At 39.5% G+C, this 19,473-nt stretch overlaps 1 protein-coding gene across 3 annotated transcripts in view; it reads right to left on the minus strand.

The window, feature by feature from the left end:
* Positions 1-10,489: 10,489 nt before the first annotated feature.
* Positions 10,490-19,473, minus strand: part of gnsa (glucosamine (N-acetyl)-6-sulfatase a) — an 11,623-nt gene continuing 2,639 nt past the window's right edge. Inside the window, exons 4-15 of one of the 3 annotated variants that reach the window (XM_020608685.1) lie at positions 19,300-19,365; positions 18,599-18,697; positions 17,631-17,798; positions 16,973-17,055; positions 16,632-16,750; positions 16,380-16,483; positions 15,418-15,519; positions 14,638-14,748; positions 14,420-14,530; positions 14,069-14,229; positions 13,414-13,518; positions 10,490-11,644 (exon numbers count right to left, since the gene is read on the minus strand). In XM_020608685.1, the coding sequence (XP_020464341.1) occupies positions 13,443-13,518; positions 14,069-14,229; positions 14,420-14,530; positions 14,638-14,748; positions 15,418-15,519; positions 16,380-16,483; positions 16,632-16,750; positions 16,973-17,055; positions 17,631-17,798; positions 18,599-18,697; positions 19,300-19,365 (1,200 nt within the window). In that variant the 3' untranslated portion in view covers positions 10,490-11,644; positions 13,414-13,442. Of the gene's footprint in view, positions 13,519-14,068; positions 14,230-14,419; positions 14,531-14,637; positions 14,749-15,417; positions 15,520-16,379; positions 16,484-16,631; positions 16,751-16,972; positions 17,056-17,630; positions 17,799-18,598; positions 18,698-19,299; positions 19,366-19,473 lie in introns of all 3 variants that reach the window. The other 2 variants (XM_020608686.1, XM_020608684.1) reach the window with 2 other exon arrangements.

The raw sequence follows: 19,473 nt of genomic DNA on the forward strand, positions 1-19,473 counted from the left end.
ATAAACAAAACATTTTTTAAAAATCTTATTTTTACTTTTTTTGTTGCTTTAATAGAACAGAAAGACGGCAAAATATTAGAATAAAACAGACAAGTCACCGGTGTTTATACCTAAAAACGAATGCATTTAAAGATAATTAATTGAATTTGCATTTAAATGGTGGAACTAAAAAGAGTCTTCACGTTTGTCACCTAATAATTAGTAATGTTACAATTTTTGTTTAGTGAGCATAAACATTTCTCAATGGGAAACAAAGCTTTACACTTATTCAAATTGAGTGATTCCATTATAAATAAGCATTTTTGAGAGATTTATTTGCTAATCTTTATCTCTTTGAGTAATTTTTCATCGAATGCCATCCATTGCATGTCTTGTGAAGCAACAAAATGTTTTCCATAATTTTCCTGGTTTTATCTACTTTAATGTACGTATACAATATAGACATTCAGATTCCAAACGGGTCTAAAAATATTTAAGTGCAACTTTTAGTTTGTTCTAGCCTATATTTGCATTTTATTTTGCCATTACCTTTCTCATTATGAGTCTTTTATTTTTACTGCACACTAAAGACTCCATAGAGCGTAGGCCTGAGACTGAATGTTGCAGAGAGAGTAGAAAAGGGTACATTTCAGGTTTAATTTGAGTGAAAACACACAGATACAGACTTGGGTTGTAATCGAAAAAAGTACAAGATGAGTGTATCAGGGAAGTAGTTTGCTTTGGCTGCAGTTTGTAAAGTCAGTTTCTTGTTTGCTGTGGTGAGTGAGGACGACGACGATGATGGGCTGATGGGATTTAAAGCCTTTGTTTTCATACCAGTAGGAGAGTTTGACGAAGCATCAACTGAACAGCCTGGTGTGATTTGGTTAGATGAGACTTCTGGCCCTGCGTGGTCAGAGTGAGAACAGTTTCTGTAAGTTGACTGAGCGGTACAGAGGAAGTAGAAAAGAAACATTAGATTGAGGGAGTTGGGGAAAAAATGGATCGGTTTCATTTTAGAAGTAACCAGAAGAAAAAATACGTGAGACAGATTGTGACCATGACCCTGGGGGGCAATGACAGGATTTTCCTCAAAGCACAAGTCAAAGCGATTAAATGCTTGTACATGTTTTGCCTTTATGAAAGAAGCTAAGAGGAAAGGAGGCCTGTAAGTGCTGATAGCTGCAGAGGACAGGAGGAGAAATGGCTGCATTGTCCCACTCTGTTTTTTACAGCATTATCTGTTGGCAGGCCTTCGTTTAAATGCCTGTTTGTGCTCTTATCTCAAGTTAAAACGTGCAGCTTTGACCTCCCTGTCACCCTGGGTTTCAGCTTTTTCCCCTGGTGGATGATCAGGAAATGTATTAGAGGGAAACAAGGAAAGGAAAGTAGAGGGAATGCACAGTACAGGATAAGATTTAAGATAAATATGAATCAGCAAGTGCAGAAGAAGGTACACCAGTACAAATTTAAGGTGTTTGTGTGCAGGTGGAGTCACTGAAAGGCTCCTTTTAAGGTCATAAAGGCCTTTTGATGGTGATGCAGGTAAATAGGCACCTTAAATATATGCAGTCTCCTTTAGAAAATGTAATTTATCATTTAAGGCTTACAGACCAAAGAGACTTGTTTTAAATGCTGTAGATTTATAGAACATATCTGGCACTTGGTTTTTCATTCTGCAGTTTTTCTGGTATTTGAAGAAACAGACAGAGAAATCACAATCATCTGGGCAAGCAGGCCTAAAAATCAGGCTGCAGCTACTGAATGAAGTCAAACTGACGGTGCTGCACGTGCATTTCTGTTGTACAGTAACTCCATCTAGTGGTCCAATCATGAGACTATTCTCTCATTTCTGTGTCCAACATGCATAGATCCTTTTATAGGTCTTATTTTATTTTTGTTGTTGCTGTAACCAAAGATATTTTTGTGGTGTTGCCTGGAGCAAATATATTATAGAGGTCTCTTCTTACTGGAGGGAAACACATATATAGAGCTTTATTTAAGGGGGTTTTAACCCTAGTTTATTCTGCTATCAAACACTGGGTTAACACTATGGGAGCAAAAAAAGAGACGTAAGGATTTGAGCTCCAACTGTGTCAAACTGTAGATGTGGATCTTGAAAGAACCGGGCATGCTGGGTCTAACAGAAGATGATACTGAGTTGAGTTCGTTTTCCTCTCGTTCAGTCTGTGCACCAGCACCATCTGTCCTTTATCTTAACATCTAATACACCAAAATCTTATTTTGAAAAATCATGTTAAGCCTTTATCTTAACATCTAATACACCAAAATCTTATTTTGAAAAATCATGTTAAGCCTTTATCTTAACATCTAATACACCAAAATCTTATTTTGAAAAATCATGTTAAGCCTTTATCTTAACATCTAATACACCAAAATCTTATTTTGAAAAATCATGTTAAGCCTTTATCTTAACATCTAATACACCAAAATCTTATTTTGAAAAATCATGTTAAGCCTTTATCTTAACATCTAATACACCAAAATCTTATTTTGAAAAATCATGTTAAGCTCCACTCATAACTGTTTGTTTTTCTGTTTTAACAAATGGAAGAACCGTTATTTTAAGCTCATTTTACATTTTGTCTTGACGAGCTTCAGTATGTTCTGCTCAGATTTAGCTGTAGACTGTGAAACGTTTGGGTCTCGACTGTGGCGTGTTCCTCTTCGTCTCTGTGTACGTGCTACCCGTACACACTGCTGGGCTGTATGACATTAAAGCATGTTATCGTGTATAAACCAGCAGTCAGACACCGTTTGGAAAGTAGAAAACAAGCCCTGTTTTTTTCAGATGGTGTCAGATCTGCTCCTAACTGATGAGTTTATCTGAAAAGCTTTTGAACCAGTGGTGTCGATGTATATGATACTTGGTATGTATTTAGAGATTTTGTTTCACGGCACAACTAGAGGCGGTGAACATGCAAACAACTGACTGAGAAAGTAGTTTTCTCATATCTGGTTTCACCCAAGCTGCTGATTAAGACCATGGGAACCCAAGGCAAAACAAAGGAAGTGCAATGGGCTGAATTTTACACGTTTTTGTCTAGAGCTGAAATAAATAGCGGGTTAAGCAGCTAAAATCATCCAATTGTCCTGATAATTGATTGTTTCAGTGAAGTAAGTTATCAAACACATGTGAAGATTTGCCACTTTTCTTTGTCGGTAAAGTGAATATCATTGAAATTGAGACTGCTGCACATGAGAAGCGAGCGATTTAATAACAGCAGTTGAGAAAGTAACCTGCCATGTCATCATTTGCGGTGACCGACATCTCCAGGACCTTGTGGTGAGACCGTTCTCCTGTCAGCTCAACTTTCTGATCAGTTGTCTTCAGTTTTCCGTCTCTAGTTTTTACAGCCGGACTGTGTGAAGTAAAATGCCAAAGATCTGCATCATGTGTAGCTCACCTGCCATTTACTGATTTAACTTGCCAATGATGCTGTTTTTGTCATGCCCAGGGACTGATCGCTGTGAAGCGAACCGTCAGGTTTAAGCTCCACTTAAACTTAACAACACAAAGTTCACGCTGTTGTTTTACATTTAAGGGGAAAAAAATCAGGTTATCAATTCAGACCTGAGCTGCGACATCCAAACTTGTTGAAACAAAGGAAGGATGGAAAGAAGCTCTAAAGGTCTATTGTGAAAATTCATCTCCTTTAATTCTGTCTAGTACAGATTAAAGTCACTAGAAGTCTTATTTATTGACAGATTTGGGTGAATTTTGGCTGAGCTGGGTCTGAAAGGTGCCGACATCGGCAGTGCCTTCGACACCAGTGGGAGAGAAGTGCTGCTTTCAGCAGATGTCTGCTGTTCTCTCTGTAACAGTGAGCTGGTGTATTTTGTAGGGGTCTCACTTTCACTTGGAAACAAATGTGGCTTCTGGTCGCACAAGGCGGCCTGCATCTATTAAAGCTGAAATTACACCAAGAGGTTTGTGTTTTTGTATGGTCCTGTTCTTTTGTCTTATTTTGATTGAATTCTGTTTTGGTCAAGAAGCTTTCTTAAATTACAACACTAAATGGGGTCATTTTGTAAATTTCTTATGTTTAGTATATTTGATAAGTGCTGTAACAATATATCAACTGATTAGTCAGTCCAGAGAGAATTAGCCTTTTTTTTTAAGTAATTTTTAAGCACAAATGTATTGGTTGTTTTTTTTTTCCCTAATAATTTTAATCACAAATTTAATAGCAAGATAATGTTACCTTGGACTGAGAACATGTGTTGGAAAGTTTCTAACATTCAATTGACCAAACAATTAGTAGTTTAACCAAGAAAAGGCAGACTAATCTATGATTAAAATGATCAGTAGTTCAGTATTATTGTTGATATGCCTAGCCATGGATAGATTACTGAATGGACCTATACTGGGCACAGGCCCAGGGGCCAAATGGGTCGGGAGGCCCAGAGACCAGAAGATCATGAAGGGGAGTCAATCATATGGGGAAAAAACATATGTAAAACCACTAAAAAGAGACAGAAAATGACCCCAAAGGCAGTAAAATGACTACAACAATATGTAAAATGACAATAAGGCAACTATAAAGAGATGCTAAACTTAAAAAAAAAGACAAAATGACAAAAACGGATACAAAACGAGCACTTCACTCATGCAACTAGTTCCCTTGTGAAAAATAAAATCCAGAACAACACATAATATCCTAAAGTCCTTGATCTGAATCAGATCCGGATCATCTTTTATGGTACGAGAGGCAGTTATTCTGAGTCTTGAACATTTCAGGGATCTACTTTCATTATAGGCCAAGTTATGGCAGAAAATGTGTCAAATGGTGTTTTCCCAGTTGAATTTAAAAGGCCATTAGATCCAGGTGAAATCCTGTCTGGTGACAGACATTGCCACCTATGCTACATATGAGTGTTAAATTTCAAACGATTTCTGTAACGCTTGGCAGAGATCATTTTTTAAACTTTGCCCCATTTTAAAGATGGGGATTTTTGTGATTTGTTTTTCCCCCTTATTTTATTGTCACCTTGACCTTTGACCTTTTTCCAGCCAAAACTCTAATCACATCTAGGGTTAGTCCCCAGCAATGTCTGTACCAGGTATGTTGATGATCCATCCAACCATTTGTCCATAATCCTGCTAACCAACACACACGTACACAACCAAAAAAAACCACTACTAATCTTGTGCCTCCTCAATCTGAATCTTGCGCCTGGAGGCGTAGCTGTCTTTCCACAGCGGTGCTGCTTTATAAAGCTAGAGTGAAAAAAGCTAAAAGCTTCCAGTTTCTGCCAAAGCGCCATCTGATGCGTTGCTGCTCTGCTCTCGGTGCATTGTGTTGCTGTTTAGCTGCAGTTCCTCTTGTCCAGTGTTTGACCCCAACTCAAATGACCTCTCGGAAGAGGAGTGGGAAGCCAACTGTTACACACACACACACACACACACACACACACACACACACACACACACAAAACACTGGTCACATGTCTCTGCAGGAGACCAGGCTGTCAGTATAGCTTTCAAAGTAAAAGCTTCTAATGCCGTCTCTTCAAGGCCGTTGAAGAGGCTTTAAAGTTATTTAACGCAAACATGTAAAACCCCCGTTTCTGTAACATTTCAACAAGAACCCTACACTGTAGTTATGGTGTATTTATGTTGTCATTTTGTGTATGTTTTCCATCATTTTGCACTTCTTACTGGCTGTTTTCTATCTCCTTATAGTTGATTTGCATCCATTTGGCTTGTTTTGTGTGCGTGTGTGTTTAGCCCCTTTGTGGCCATGTTTTAATTCTAACCCGGTTCTTTTGTCTGAAGGCCCCAAGAAGTAACACTCAGGATACAGGAATCAGCTTCAAGTGGATTAGACAGTTTCAGAGAAGGCTCTCACTTCCCGTCTACACCTGTCACTATGAGCGTTGCTAAGCCCTGGTTCCTGTTGTGGTTTCCTGTAGATTGCCAAGTCTCTTACACTCTCTAAGACAAATGAAATGGTTAACACAAAAGTAGATTATAAGGCATATGATACTAAAATAATCCTGTAAATATATTTGCTAATGCAGATTACAATATTGATCCTAGAATTTCATATGTTGATAAATGTTGATAATCTAGAGTCAAGACAATCGGACCTTACACCCACACACTATTCTCGTGCAGACAGTTTAGTTATGTCAGTATGTATCTGCAAGACTTCCTGTTGTTCTGAGTCTCTGCACCTCTTCACAAGCATTTCATGGGCACAGGTCAAGTCTTTCCAAAGGTCAAACAGATTAAACAATTATTTGAACAGTTTTGCAAATACATAACATAGCACTATATCATTTTATCAAGAATTTCTCATTATAGCTATTATGCATATATAAGAGCCAGGTTAATACTGATACATGGTGCTGTTAATAAAACACAAACAGTCATACTAAACTTTATCCTTATGAAGCCAAATAATACTAGCAGTAAATAAAACAGCTGCAACTCCTGAAATCCAATTCTAACACGTCACGTCTATGTATACTCATTTTTTGTTTCCGTTTGGTTGTTTTGTTTTTGTGCATGCTTTGCATGTTTTTGGGATCCCTCGTGCTCCTTTTGTCTTGGATCTCACCTGTTGTATGTCTCTGTGTGGTTGTTTCACATTTTTAATTAAAAAGTCATTTAATTGATTTTCTGACACGAAATGTTTTAAAGCCACTTCAAAAAATGTGAAAATACATAGGCACAAATGGACTGGAAATAACTTGAAGGTGCACAGCTGGATGTGCTGGTTTGTATACCAGAGTATTTTTTTATACAATTTCAGTGTGAATGAAAATCGAACTTGTTCATTTCCCGTTTGATGCCGCTGGAAAAAGAGGCACGACCTGAAACTCAGCAATGTAAGTGTGACATTTTATTCAGTTTCAACTCAAACTAAATGAATTACTGAATTTGTCTGTGAAGGTCTGTGACTTGTGGTCACCTTGACCTTTGACCTTTTTCCAGCCAAAACTCTAATCACATTTAGGGTTGGTCCCCAGCAATGTCTGTACCAGGTATGTTGATGATCCATCAGCCTGCTTTTCGGCTTCAGTTGTGCACATACCAAAATGCTTATTTTAACAGAATAACTGAAGGAGTGTTACTGAGCCAACTGATCCCGCACACACACCTGTGGCCGGTGAACCTTACCTGAACAGATCAGACTTCACTAAGGACTCGTAAAGTATGTTTGATATATGCAGGTTTCAAGATGCTACCAAACCCCTGGATCCTTAACCTGACCTTTTATTTCTGAGAGGAAAAACCCAACCAGTCTCCATAGCGTTTCCTTACCATTTAACATTAGCGGTCTGGTAAAGAGGATTCAGACCATGTCTGGATTGTTGTTGCCCCACGTTCACACGTCTTCAGATATTCAGTCATCATTCAGTCAGAAACAAAATTTCTGTATCATTAACACTGAACTAAAATAGATTTTGTTTTATGTGGGAGGGTGCAGATATAAACACGCAATGGAAATTTATGTTGTGCTTCCTGATAATATTGCCTAAACGAAGCATGTATAAAGTGAAGAGAATTGGACCTAACACAGAGCCCTGTGGAACGCTGTGACTAACTTCAGTTTGTGTAGAACATTCGTTATTAACATGAACAAATTGAAATCTTTCTGATAAATAAGATTTGAACCAACTTAGCGCAGTTCCTTTAATCCCAATAACATGTTCAAGTCTCTGCAGTAAGATGCTGTGATCAATGGTGTCAAAAGCAGCAATGAGATCTAGGAGGACAAGTATGGAGACAAGTCCTGTGTCCGAGGCTAGGAGAAGATCATTGGTGACTTTCACCAATGCGGTTTCTGTACTATGATGGACTCTAAATCCTGACTGAAAATCCTCAAACAAATCATTCTTGTGCAAGTGGTCACATAACTGCTTTGCAACAGCTTTTTCAAGGATTTTGGAAATAAATGGGAGAGTGGATATTGGTCTATAATTAGCTAGGACACCTGGGTCAAGAGTAGGCTTTTTGAGTAGAGGTTTAATTACTGCAAATTTAAAAGCCTGTGGAACATAACCTGTTAATAGAGAGAGGTTAATCACATCTAGTATGGATGTGTTGATTAGGGGAAAGACGTCTTTGAGCAGCCTGGTCAGGATGGGGTCCAGGAGACATGTTGATGATTTAGATGAAGCAATTGTTGAGGTCAACTCAGAGAGATCTATAGGGGAGAAGTAGTCCAAGTATAAATGAGGTCTTAAAGATGTTTCTAAAGCCATTGTAGTAGATGGCACATCTGCGAGAGCTGTGGGAGTGGTCCAACCAATTTTTTCTCTAATAGTTGTGATTTTATTTGTAAAGAAGCTCATGAAGTCATTGCTGCTGAGATCTAAGGGAATGTTAAGCTCAACAGCACTGTGGCTCTTTGTCAGCCTGGCTACAGTGCTGAAAAGAAACCTGGGGTTGTTCTTATTTTCCTCAATCAGTGATGAATAAAATGCGGTTCTGGCACTATGAAGGGCTTTCTTATATGTTATTAAACTATCTTTCCAGACTATGAAAAACTCTTCTGACTTAGTGGAGCGCCACCTCCTTTCCAGTTTTCGTGATGCCTGCTTTAGGGAGCAGAGCTGCGAGCTGTACCACGGGGCTAGCCTCCTCTGTTTCACTACCTTCTTTTTCAGAGGGGCAATGGTATCAAGTGTATTACGCAGGAAGGCTGCAGTACTATCAACAAGATTATCGACTTGTATGGGAGTAAAGTTAAGGTGCCCTCCTTCCACTGTGTAGGCAAACGGCACTGAAGTAGATAAAGACGGAATTATTTCCTTAAACTTGGTAACAGCATTGCCAGATAGACATCTGCTGTAGTGGAATTGTTTCCCACATAGAGTATAATCCATTAATGGAAAATCAAAAGTTATTAGAAAATGGTCAGACAGAAGAGGGTTATGGGGAAAAACTATTAAGTGTTCAGTTTCGATGCCATATGTCAAAACAAGATCAAGAGTGTGATTAAAACAGTGAGTGGGTTTATTTACAGTTTGAGAGAAGCCAACCGAGTCTAATAATGAACAGAATGCATTGTTGAGGCTGTCATTGTCGGCATCTACATGAATATTAAAGTCGCCTACAATGTTATTTTATCTGTACTAAGCACTAAATCAGACAAAGTCTGAGAATTCACTTAAAAACTCTGAATAAGGAGCAGGTGGACGGTATACAATAACAAACAGAACAGGCTTTTGAGTTTTCCAGTTTGGGTGTGAGAGACTCAGGGTGAGACTTTCAAATGAGTTATAACTATGTTTAGGTCTAGGGTTGATTAATAGGCTTGAGTCAAAGATCACTGCCACGCCACCACCTCGGCCTGTGTTTCGAGGGATGTGACAGTTACTGTGACCAGGTGGAGTGGATTCATTTAGACTGACATATTCTTCCTGCTGTAACCACGTTTCAGTAAGACACAATAAGTCAATGTGATGTTCACTTATCAAATCATTCACTAACAGAGAATGACGACATGCGGCTAAACATGTCATCACTGGTCACATTGGGTAGGGGTCCAGAGAAAACTACGGAGTCCGACATTGTTTTAGCGAAGTTACACACCGACTCAACATTAATTTTAGTGACCTCCGACTGGTGAAGTCGGGAGTCATTACAACAGCTGAGTAAACACAGGACACAAAACATAGGCTGATTTTTTTTTTCTTGGACAGTTTAGGTTTCTGTACACGTGTTTGATGCTTTTGTGATCCAAGGACTTACTGACGGCACTGACAGCTAAGATCCACCCTTAACTGTCAGCTCTCTTCCTGAGAATTTTATTCATCATATATACTGTTAATGCAGGGTTAGATTGTAGTATGTACATTTTATATTAAACCAACCTTTCACTGAGATTCAGTCCTGAATAACAAATGTTTTTCTAACACAGCTCCTAAACTGAGGATCTTCTGTGTGCCCATGTTCTGTCACTGTAAACTGAACGTGTCTGGACTGCTGAGACGTCTGAAGATGCCACCCTGGACTCCGGGAGATTGAATTATTTTTTTAAAACCATTTTCAGACACTGAATATAAATAGAAAATAATCACTAGTTTTTGCTCCATTTGCAAGATGCTTTGGATTTTTTTTCCTTTGAGTTTGTGTCAAAATTTAACCTAAACTCTCCAGAAGAGCTGCTTAGCTGGTTCCTAATGCTGAGAGAGAAGAACTGAATGACCATGTAACTAAAACAGGCCTTTTCCTGACAGCTAACTGTAGCACATACAGTTAAGTACTGACTTCAGGATTTGAAGGTCAAACCATAATTAAAATCTTAAAATATGAGTCCTAACTGGATAATAAAATCTAGGCCAGTTTACTAATTTTACACCCTGAAATTTATTGAAGTGTAAGATTAAACTCTTCAAGCAGAAATCAAAACCTGAAAGTGGAAAACTACACTATTAAACTAAGTCAACTGAAACAAGATCAGTTTAATAAGAGTAAAGAAAGAATAATTAGAAGTTTGGTGGTGAATTGATTGAACCAATCTCTTCAGTGTTTCCAGACAATTCCTTTATTTGGACAAAAACAAGAAAAAAGTTCATCATCTTCAAAAACTACTCTGATAAAGCAACACAACAGTTCTGACAGATTTGAAAGTGCATCAGTGAATTGGAAGTTTAAGGAGAAAAATACTCATTTATATTTATATAGTCAGTGTTCTCACATTAAACCCAGTCCAGCTGTGACAGCTCTGTCTGCTTATTTGTCAGTAAGAAAAACTGTTCACAATTCACACACAAAAAAAAGTCTTTTACAACAAATGTTGGGCGGACGTAACTCCACCGCGAGAGGCTGTGAGCATCACCTTTCCCTCAAAAGTCTCCAAATCCGATCTTTGGTTTGGATGTTAATTTGCACAGATTTGATCATATTTTACAAAACAGCGCAAAATATCAGCTCAAGGTAACTTCACAAGAACATTTAGATATTTTGGGACATATTTGATTTCCTGCCAACAGTTAGGAGACACTACCTCTCGTGTGTCCGTTAATTATAAAGCTACAGCCACAGGGTACAGTTACAGTAGCTTAGCATAGAGTAAACGGCGAACAGCCAGCCTGGCTCAGCCTAAAGCCAAATAAATGTTATAACAGTTCCTCACTAATCATCCCTTCTGGGTGGTTATCATGTTTGGACAGAGCCAGGGTTAGTATGGGTCCAGTATGGGTTAGTTTTTTTCCATCATTATATTTTAGTTGACCTTCAAAAGCTTTAACATTCACTCAGAAGATAAAACATGAACATGAATTATTGTTAGAAACAAACTTGTGCTTGGAAAAGGGCATTTCTGGCAAAACAGATCTTTCAAAAACAGCTACTTCCACCTTCATCTCTGTACTGAACCAACAAAGTGTTTCAAATTAGGCTTGGTGAAATATTTGGGTTATTAATTTAACTTGGAGCCCATCTGATACTTCTGCCCTTCTGTTGTTCTGAGCGGAGCCTTTCAGAAAGCTCGTGTCCTCTAAAGCCACCACGGTGCCACACTCTGGCCGCTCAGAGTTAATTCTGAGTGTAGCTACTGTGAAATGTTTGGTCCCATCTTGTTTCTCAGACATTTTCTGTAAGTGGTGCTCTCCAACACCCAGTTCCCCTTGTGTTTACGTCAGGTTCAGTCACGCTACACTTCCTGTGACTGTCTGTTCCCGCCTGCACAGGAGACAAGTCTGAGCGTGGGTTTTCCAGTGCGACCTCCAGCCAACCCCGACAGACTCGGGTCAGAATTCACTGTTATTTAACACTGGTGCACAGGACATCTTCACACTAGCAGATTACAAAGTGCTGCAACACTCGTGCAGTTTGTCCTCACTCTGATCAATATTGAGTTATTTTGTGAAATCACACCCTGTTGGCTGCAGAAATGTGACAGGACTGTAGCGCCCGATTGTGCCTCATATATCAGCACACATTTGGTCACAAATGTTCTAAAAGATAACTGACTCATGATGCTTGAAAGCAGAGCTGTTAAACACTGCTGTGAAGGCACCTCTACAACCCCAGAGACTCCTCTAAGCATCTGGACGATCTTCTGCGGGTTAATTATCTTCTAGAGAAACTGATGGTGACCTCTGGGACCACATGCTGACGTACGAGGCACAGACTGGAGTTACGCTCATGTTAGATGTCTGTCATAGGGGAGGTGCATGCTAATGCATGAAGGGCGCAAACTGGTGCTGATGTGACCTTTACTGTCTAACAAAGGAGATTTTTGCTGCATTCGATTGGCTGAGCTCAACCCCACTGACAATGAGAAGACTTTCAAAATGCATTGGCACCTAATCCCAAAGTCGTTTCCATTTGTCAGACAATATGAACACAAAAAAAAGTCAACCAGGTGCCCCGTCTTTAGACTAGTAAATGAAAAATCTCCTGTTTACTGGTCACTGTTTGGATCACTGATATTGCACTGCTTTATTCAATAGTTTCTGTATTTTCCTGCAAACTTTCCTCATTATTTCCTAAATATTAACTGGAAATGATAAAGATATCAATATCCATGTTTCTTCAAAGTTTCCTGATTAGACAGAAAATATGCTACAAGGTGACACTTTCATTTACAGGCATGGCAATTAGCTAGAAACCTGTTTGTAAGCCTAACAGCTGAGTTTCAAGTTCATACCATGTGTTTTTTATTTTCTGATCAGCAGTTTGACATGCAAAACTAAGGAGATTCCAGCTGGAAACTACAGGTAAGCATGCAGCTCACCCACCATTCAGTATAAATGGTAAAATGATAATTAACTGGTGACTAAATGAATCTATAACACATGGCAACTCAGTGGGGAAGAATCTAAACTGCAAATGTTGGCTAGTCTTTGTGTAACCTGACAGATGTTAAAGTCTGTCACTCTTAGATTCTTCCCGGACAAATAAACACACGCTACGAACTTTGACAAACTCAGCAGTTAGGCTTAGAAACGCATCTCTAGCTAGTTTCCACAGATCAGACCTGTAAAATAAAGTGACAGTTGACATCATCATACTTCCCAAGTTTTCTTTTATTACAAGCTGGTACCCAATAACACTTTTTTAATTTCCCTTGGTTTGGACCAGACTGCACAGGCGTTTCCTGGAAATATCCACAGTAAGAAATCATATATTTTAGGAAATTATGAGGAAAGTTTGCAGAAAATGATTTGGAGGATACGGGACCCATAAAAGAAAAGTGTTACTTATGTTCTCAGCAGAAAGAGAAACATAAATTTTTGAGAATTAAGACATTTGCAGCTTATTTGTGCAAATTCGTCCTGAAGAATTCAACTGAACATCTACTGACAAACTCACTAAACTGCAGCCTTTACAGGTGGGTCCTACACCCTCCTATTTCCAACATGACCCCACCCATCTCCAAGAGACTGGCTCAAGGCGACAACAGCAGAAAAGGCTGAACAGACAAAATACAGCCCTTCTTCCTTCACCTGTAACCTCCATCCACCTTCACCTGCTCTCACTTCATGGTCTGTCTGAGCCTGCTGAGCCGCCAACTATGGCTGGGGAACATCTGTCGGGGGTCAAACTTGTACCTGAGAAGACACAGGACAGAATGACAGTTTAAGTTCTGCAGAGGCTCAACAAAAACATTTCTGAAGTGGATTTAGCATGAATTTGTGATTTAAAAAAGTATATTTTGGGATTTCAGACTAATTTAGGATAGATTTCACAAATAGATAATAGCTTTTCTTCAAAGGACATTTCTAATTGTATCCTAAATTATGTAGCTCATTTCAGGAACCATCTTTGGTATTTATTAGACTATTACTTTTAAAAGAAACGTATGACAGCAAAATAAAGCATTAACCAGCTCAGTCTTTGTTAAAAGTGGCTTCCTATGACTCTTACAATTAATTACCAGAATTTTTTAGTGCACAGAATTGAAACATGAAAAAAATTTCAGCTCTGGACCAACTAAAAAAGCATTTTCCTTAAGGAAGAACAAATTAAAGATACCGTTTCATTCATCTGAGATTTCTCTGTTTCTACAGTTAATGAAGGAGGAAACTACTTGTATTTATGTGAGGAAATCAAAACTTCTACTTCCAGTGAATCTGTGAGGGATGGCATCACTGAACGGACCTCGGATCGTAAACGCCGGGTGTCCGACACGACTGTCCGGTGCAGGCCTGCAGCATCATCAGCCGGTGGTTCATCTTCTCCAGAACCTCATGGTCAATGGTCTTTGCCTTGTTTTCCAGCTGGTACGGGTCTGCTGTCACATTGTAGATTTCTACAAACACCTACACAGAACATACAGTGTCTGCTGTCAAACTGTAGACTATGAGAAATAAAAAACAAAGCGGCATGCTCTCCGACTGTCACTAGAATCACTAGCCTTATCCTTAAATAACCAATGACAGTCTGAAACACACCTTATGATTTAAGATTACAAACAGACTGACAGAAGCAAAAGAAAATGATCTGCTAGACCTCATCGTCATCAAACTCGCAGTACTGCAGGTTGGAAGAGGGGGCGACGGTACGCACACAGGCGTAGGTGTTGTTGTACGAGTCCTCACAAACACAGTCTGGGAAACACTGCTATAGAAGGAGGAGAGAGAGACTGATGAGTTTTTCTGCTGCCAAAACCTTGTTTCCACATAGATAATATCTAGTTAATCTGTGTAATCTCCTCTCTCCCTTCCTACCGAGACTCCGGGCCCCAGCTGAGGGCAGGCGGGGTCGGACACATTGCTTCCTTCTCCTTGATATTCCACCAGAATATCTGTTCTCCAGCTGCTGCTGTTCATCTTCCCCTCCTGGTGACACACACAGGTGCACGAGTTGGTGAACAAACAATTGACAACAACTATTTCCAATTTAAAATGACAATTACTGTTGTTTAATCTTATCCTAATCTTTGCTTCTGTTGCAGGCCCTAATATTAAGACCACTGTACTTTGGAAAGGCAGACGACGTCTCACTAGCTATGAGATTCATATCGGACAGCGCTTACAGAACCTGATACATAGCACACCAATCAGCTACGTACGTGTTTTTATATTTTATGCTATAATTTACTATTAATCTGTTTCTGATGACAGGGTGGATTTTAAAAAGGACCAGGCAAAGTAGAAAATGTAATTAAAACCAATCAGCTCTTAAAATATGTGGGCATTTTTCTGTGACAAAGACACATAAGCCTGAATTAAGTAGTACATAGATGATAACATGAGTCACTGTCTCTCAAAATTCCCAGACCTTGAGAACTACTTAAACCAGACGAGCATTTAATCAGGAGTATGAAAGGTTTATACAGCGAGTACCAATTCTCTCCCTTAGTCATAGACTACTGCACTTAATTAAGCCCTGACCAAATAAATTAAATGGACATTTTGGGCTGGCAGTGCGACTACATCTCTCTGTCCTCGTGATGACATTAAGTTTTTGATTGAGAAGATGAACTGTCATTAGTTTACTGAGCTCACCAAAATGGGCAGGAAGGACATGCCATCCATCTGCGTCTTGTTGACGTTGTAGCCAGCGATGTCCAGGATGGTCGGGCCGAGGTCGACATTCACCACCAGCATCTGACAACAGAATGAATTCTTTTATTTCGGGTCAACAAAGTGCAGCGAGACCGAGGTGAAAGCAGAGTGAATGTACTGTCTCTGGACGGTTCGATGCATGTAGAAGGAAGAAACATGTTCTTCTCTGTGAGTGACAGTTTGCTCCCTTCTCAGCCACAGTCTCCTCCCAGATGACCAAAGATTTGGGAAGTCAAAGGTCTTTTTCTGAAATCCATGTGTATTTCCACATGGTAACCCGAGTGACTGAGGGGTTCTACATTGAGTATATGACATACAGTACAACAGCAAATCTGTTTAGACCAGTTTGGTACTTGTCTTTTAATTTCAGCTTCATCAGGAAAAAAGCCCGTATTTAGTAGACTAGGCCTGGAGCACATGACCAACTCTGCGTCAGATGAACGGTTGCAGAATTCATCCTACTGCTCATGCTTTTGTTCTGCATTTCTGCTAAAATATAAAATGCTATTTAAACATGAACTGAACCAATAGTGCTGTAAGAATTTATATTTCTTGCAGCTGTGTTCATTCTAATTTATAAGTAACAGGTGGATCAACTTCTGATTAAGTAAATCGCTAGGTTTTGGCAATTATTGGAGAATGAGAATCCATAATGTTGCCAATTTGATAAATTAATTTATTGTGAAGTTACTACGCATAGCTGACGGATACACTGGCAGAGAATAAGTCTATCAACTGGCATATCAAAGATGCACAACCATAGTTAAATCTGATTTAATAATAAATGTGACAACCACAGCTGCAGTGCTGATCAGCTTTATAGAGCAGATCAGACACATTTCCTCAGAGGAGAATGACACTGCCAGGTACATGAATGAAAGTCAGCACATAAAGGTGTGTACCTGGCTGGTCTGGTTGGGTTTGATATTTGGTCCTCTGACCATGAGAGGAACCCTGATGTCAAACTCATAGAGCTGCCTCTTATCCAGAGGAAGAGAGAACTGGCCTGAAAGAAAGGAAAGAGAGAGAGAGAAGACAGTAGAAACAGAAGCACCCATCTCACCCTGGCTGCACAGTCCTCTAAGTTTATTTAGGGTGCTTAGACAAACATGTTGTCACTGGCAGGTACACAGATACTGGAAGCCTGTACACACCTGTGTGATAACCATTGTCAGAGGTAAAGAAGATGTACGTGTTGTCCAGTTCACCCCCGTCTTCCAACCTCTTGACTATTTTTTCCACCAGGTCATCCACTGATAGGAGAGTGCGCCATCTACAGGTCAGGATGAACAATAAGCACTCACTAAGCAATGATCAGTATGTTGGGAAAAGTTTGCTTGGTGTGTAAAATAATATGTGAGCACATTTTGCAATTCATTTGACTATGGACAGGTAATGCTAAATAAAAAAGGGCAAGTAAGCACAAGGACAGGAATGATGACAAGACAGGACAGTAATAAGGAAGAGAAAGCTGGCTGAAGGTGAGGGGACTGACCGATTTCTGAAGGCATCATCCAGAAACTGAACAGAGGAGTTGGACATGGGGGTCTTAGCCTGTCTGATCAACCAGTGTTTGTCCTGAAGAGAGAAAGGAAAAAAATATTCCTAAAGCCATCACTCTGCTGCCTACAGCCCTCCTGTTGTTATTCCAGCTTCTCCACCCTGTGTTGTCAAAATACGGTCTGTAAATTAGCCCTGCCCACCATCTAGCCAAGGTTAGAAGAGGGGTTTTTCCAGCCAACAGTAGTCAGGTCAAACAACCATGGAGGATATGTTAGCACCTGAAGCTAACGTGTTTGTTTTGGTATCAGCCTAGCATGGTCATAATTTTACCTTTCTGCTGAATTAATGATTTGAATTTAATCTGAGCTTTGTGTAACATCAGTGCTTTGTGTCACATTATCTGTAACCAGAGTTTTCTACAGGTCTGACAAAATTACTGTTAATCAGCTAACGCTAGCTTCAGCCTGGAGGCTATATTATGTACAGTTTGTTGCAACCAGGCTTTAGGAAACAGGCCACGAGGGGCAAAGAGCAGACAGGAGCGGTTTATGGTGTCAGTATGTTCCGAGTCGCACTGGGACCTCTAGGGGAGTTGTTAAGACGACAGAGGGAACATTTAAAAGGCCGGTAAAATAAGAAACAGGCACTACCTTCCCGTGGGCATTGAAGCTGGGGTCTCTGGGAGCCTTGGTGCTGTTGAAACTGTGCTGGTACTGAGGGGCTGCGGTCCAGGGGGAGTGTGGGGCCGGGGTGGACACCATCATAAAGTACGGCTGGTGGCTGGATTTGTACTGGAGGAAATCTAAAGACATGTTGGCCTGGGAGAGGGAGGGAACAGAGTTGTAGTAAAACCTGAACATTTGCAGTTGTGAGATCATGACTCAGAGGTTCAGTCAATGTGCCGATTCTGACAACTGATTATTGTTTAATTTGAATGATTAAAAGTAGTTTACTAAAACTAGCCTCTGACATGTGGGAGTTTGCTGCTTTTCAACTCATTATAAATGAAATATCTTTGGCTTTTGAGCTGCTGGTTGGACAAAAACAATCTCAAGAATTCACATTACAACTTGGAAAACTGTGAGCAGCGCTTTTAAATAACTGACATTTTCTAAACCAAACAATTAATAGAACTAAATCTGTTTAATCATTAAACAATCATTAGTTGCAGCCCTATTCATTGTGCTTTCTTCCTACAACACCTTTAAGAAAAATTCAGTTACTAAAAAGCATCAAGTTACAGTATGTTAAACAGTTTGTTGCACTTCTCTCTTTTAAATGTGTGTAATGATTATTGCCTTGGGTTTTACACAACAAGTAGGCAGAGTAATTGATCCTATAGAGTCAATTTTAACTTGCATTTCTTTTAAATCAACAACAAATGTGAAACAACACATTACATTATTATACTTTTTTTTTAAAATACTGACTGCCAATAAATAAATAAATAAATAAATGACACCAAGTTGGTGGCTAAAATGAAAAAGTGAAAGGAGTAACATGTTCAACTAACAGTTAAGGACAGAATATGAAGATTCCAGTGCTGGTGTGCAGGAATGTCAGACGTACAGAGTTACAACAGCGAGCCTTCATTCATAACATTCCTCTGTTGTCTCACCAGTAGGTCTGTCAGGTAGTCTTTACTGTAGTCAGCTCCATGTTTCTGAGCCTTTCCATTCACTGACAGAGTGTAGTTGTAGTACTTAGAGTTTTTCTCCTGGAAAACACAAAACGGTTTACAGTGAGCTGCTTCATCTCTTATATGGGCCCATATGCATCTTTTCTTTGTGTCCTCTATGGTGTGATAAGCTATGAGATGCTGGTTCTCAGCGGACATCAACTAGTCTGCACTGCAGTTGGATGTGACCTCTGTATCATGATGTCCATCAACCAGTTAAACATGCTGTAATTTCTAGAAAACCTAACTTTAGCCTATTTATTAGTCTGGCTCCTTCTGCAGAGTCACATAAACCTCACAGTGAGTTATGAGGTAGCATGAACTCTGAAGCACTGAGATGTTTGTGAGCTACAACCTCATACCCACTGTAAATATTCATGTACTATAAAACAGTACATGAACAATGAGTTGCAGACAATCTAAAGCTTTAGAGGCTCATTCTAAATTGTTGCTGAAGTTCTAAGATCTCTATTATGTTTCTACTCTGATTGAATCATTTTGATATTAAAAATGATTAAACTTCACCCAGACTTATATTTTTACAATTTTAGAGATGTGCTCATTCTGCCTTGTATTGTGAGTCACTTGAAATGAGAAGAAATGGATAACAGCGTCTACAAAGTTAAAACTTTGAGTCTTACCAGTCCGACCCAGTGGTTCCAGCCTGGAGGTACATGCTCCAATCCACCGGCCTCTGAGTGCCCATACTGAAATCCAAAAACAGTCCAACACAAATTGTTTGACTTTTCATGTACACACAAACATATTCTAGATTAAAACCATGCTAAGCTCCAGGTAGGAAATTCAGTGTTTCA

Source organism: Monopterus albus, unplaced genomic scaffold (genome assembly GCF_001952655.1).
Source record: "Monopterus albus unplaced genomic scaffold, M_albus_1.0 scaffold94.1, whole genome shotgun sequence".
NCBI classification, from domain to species: Eukaryota; Metazoa; Chordata; class Actinopteri; order Synbranchiformes; family Synbranchidae; genus Monopterus; species Monopterus albus.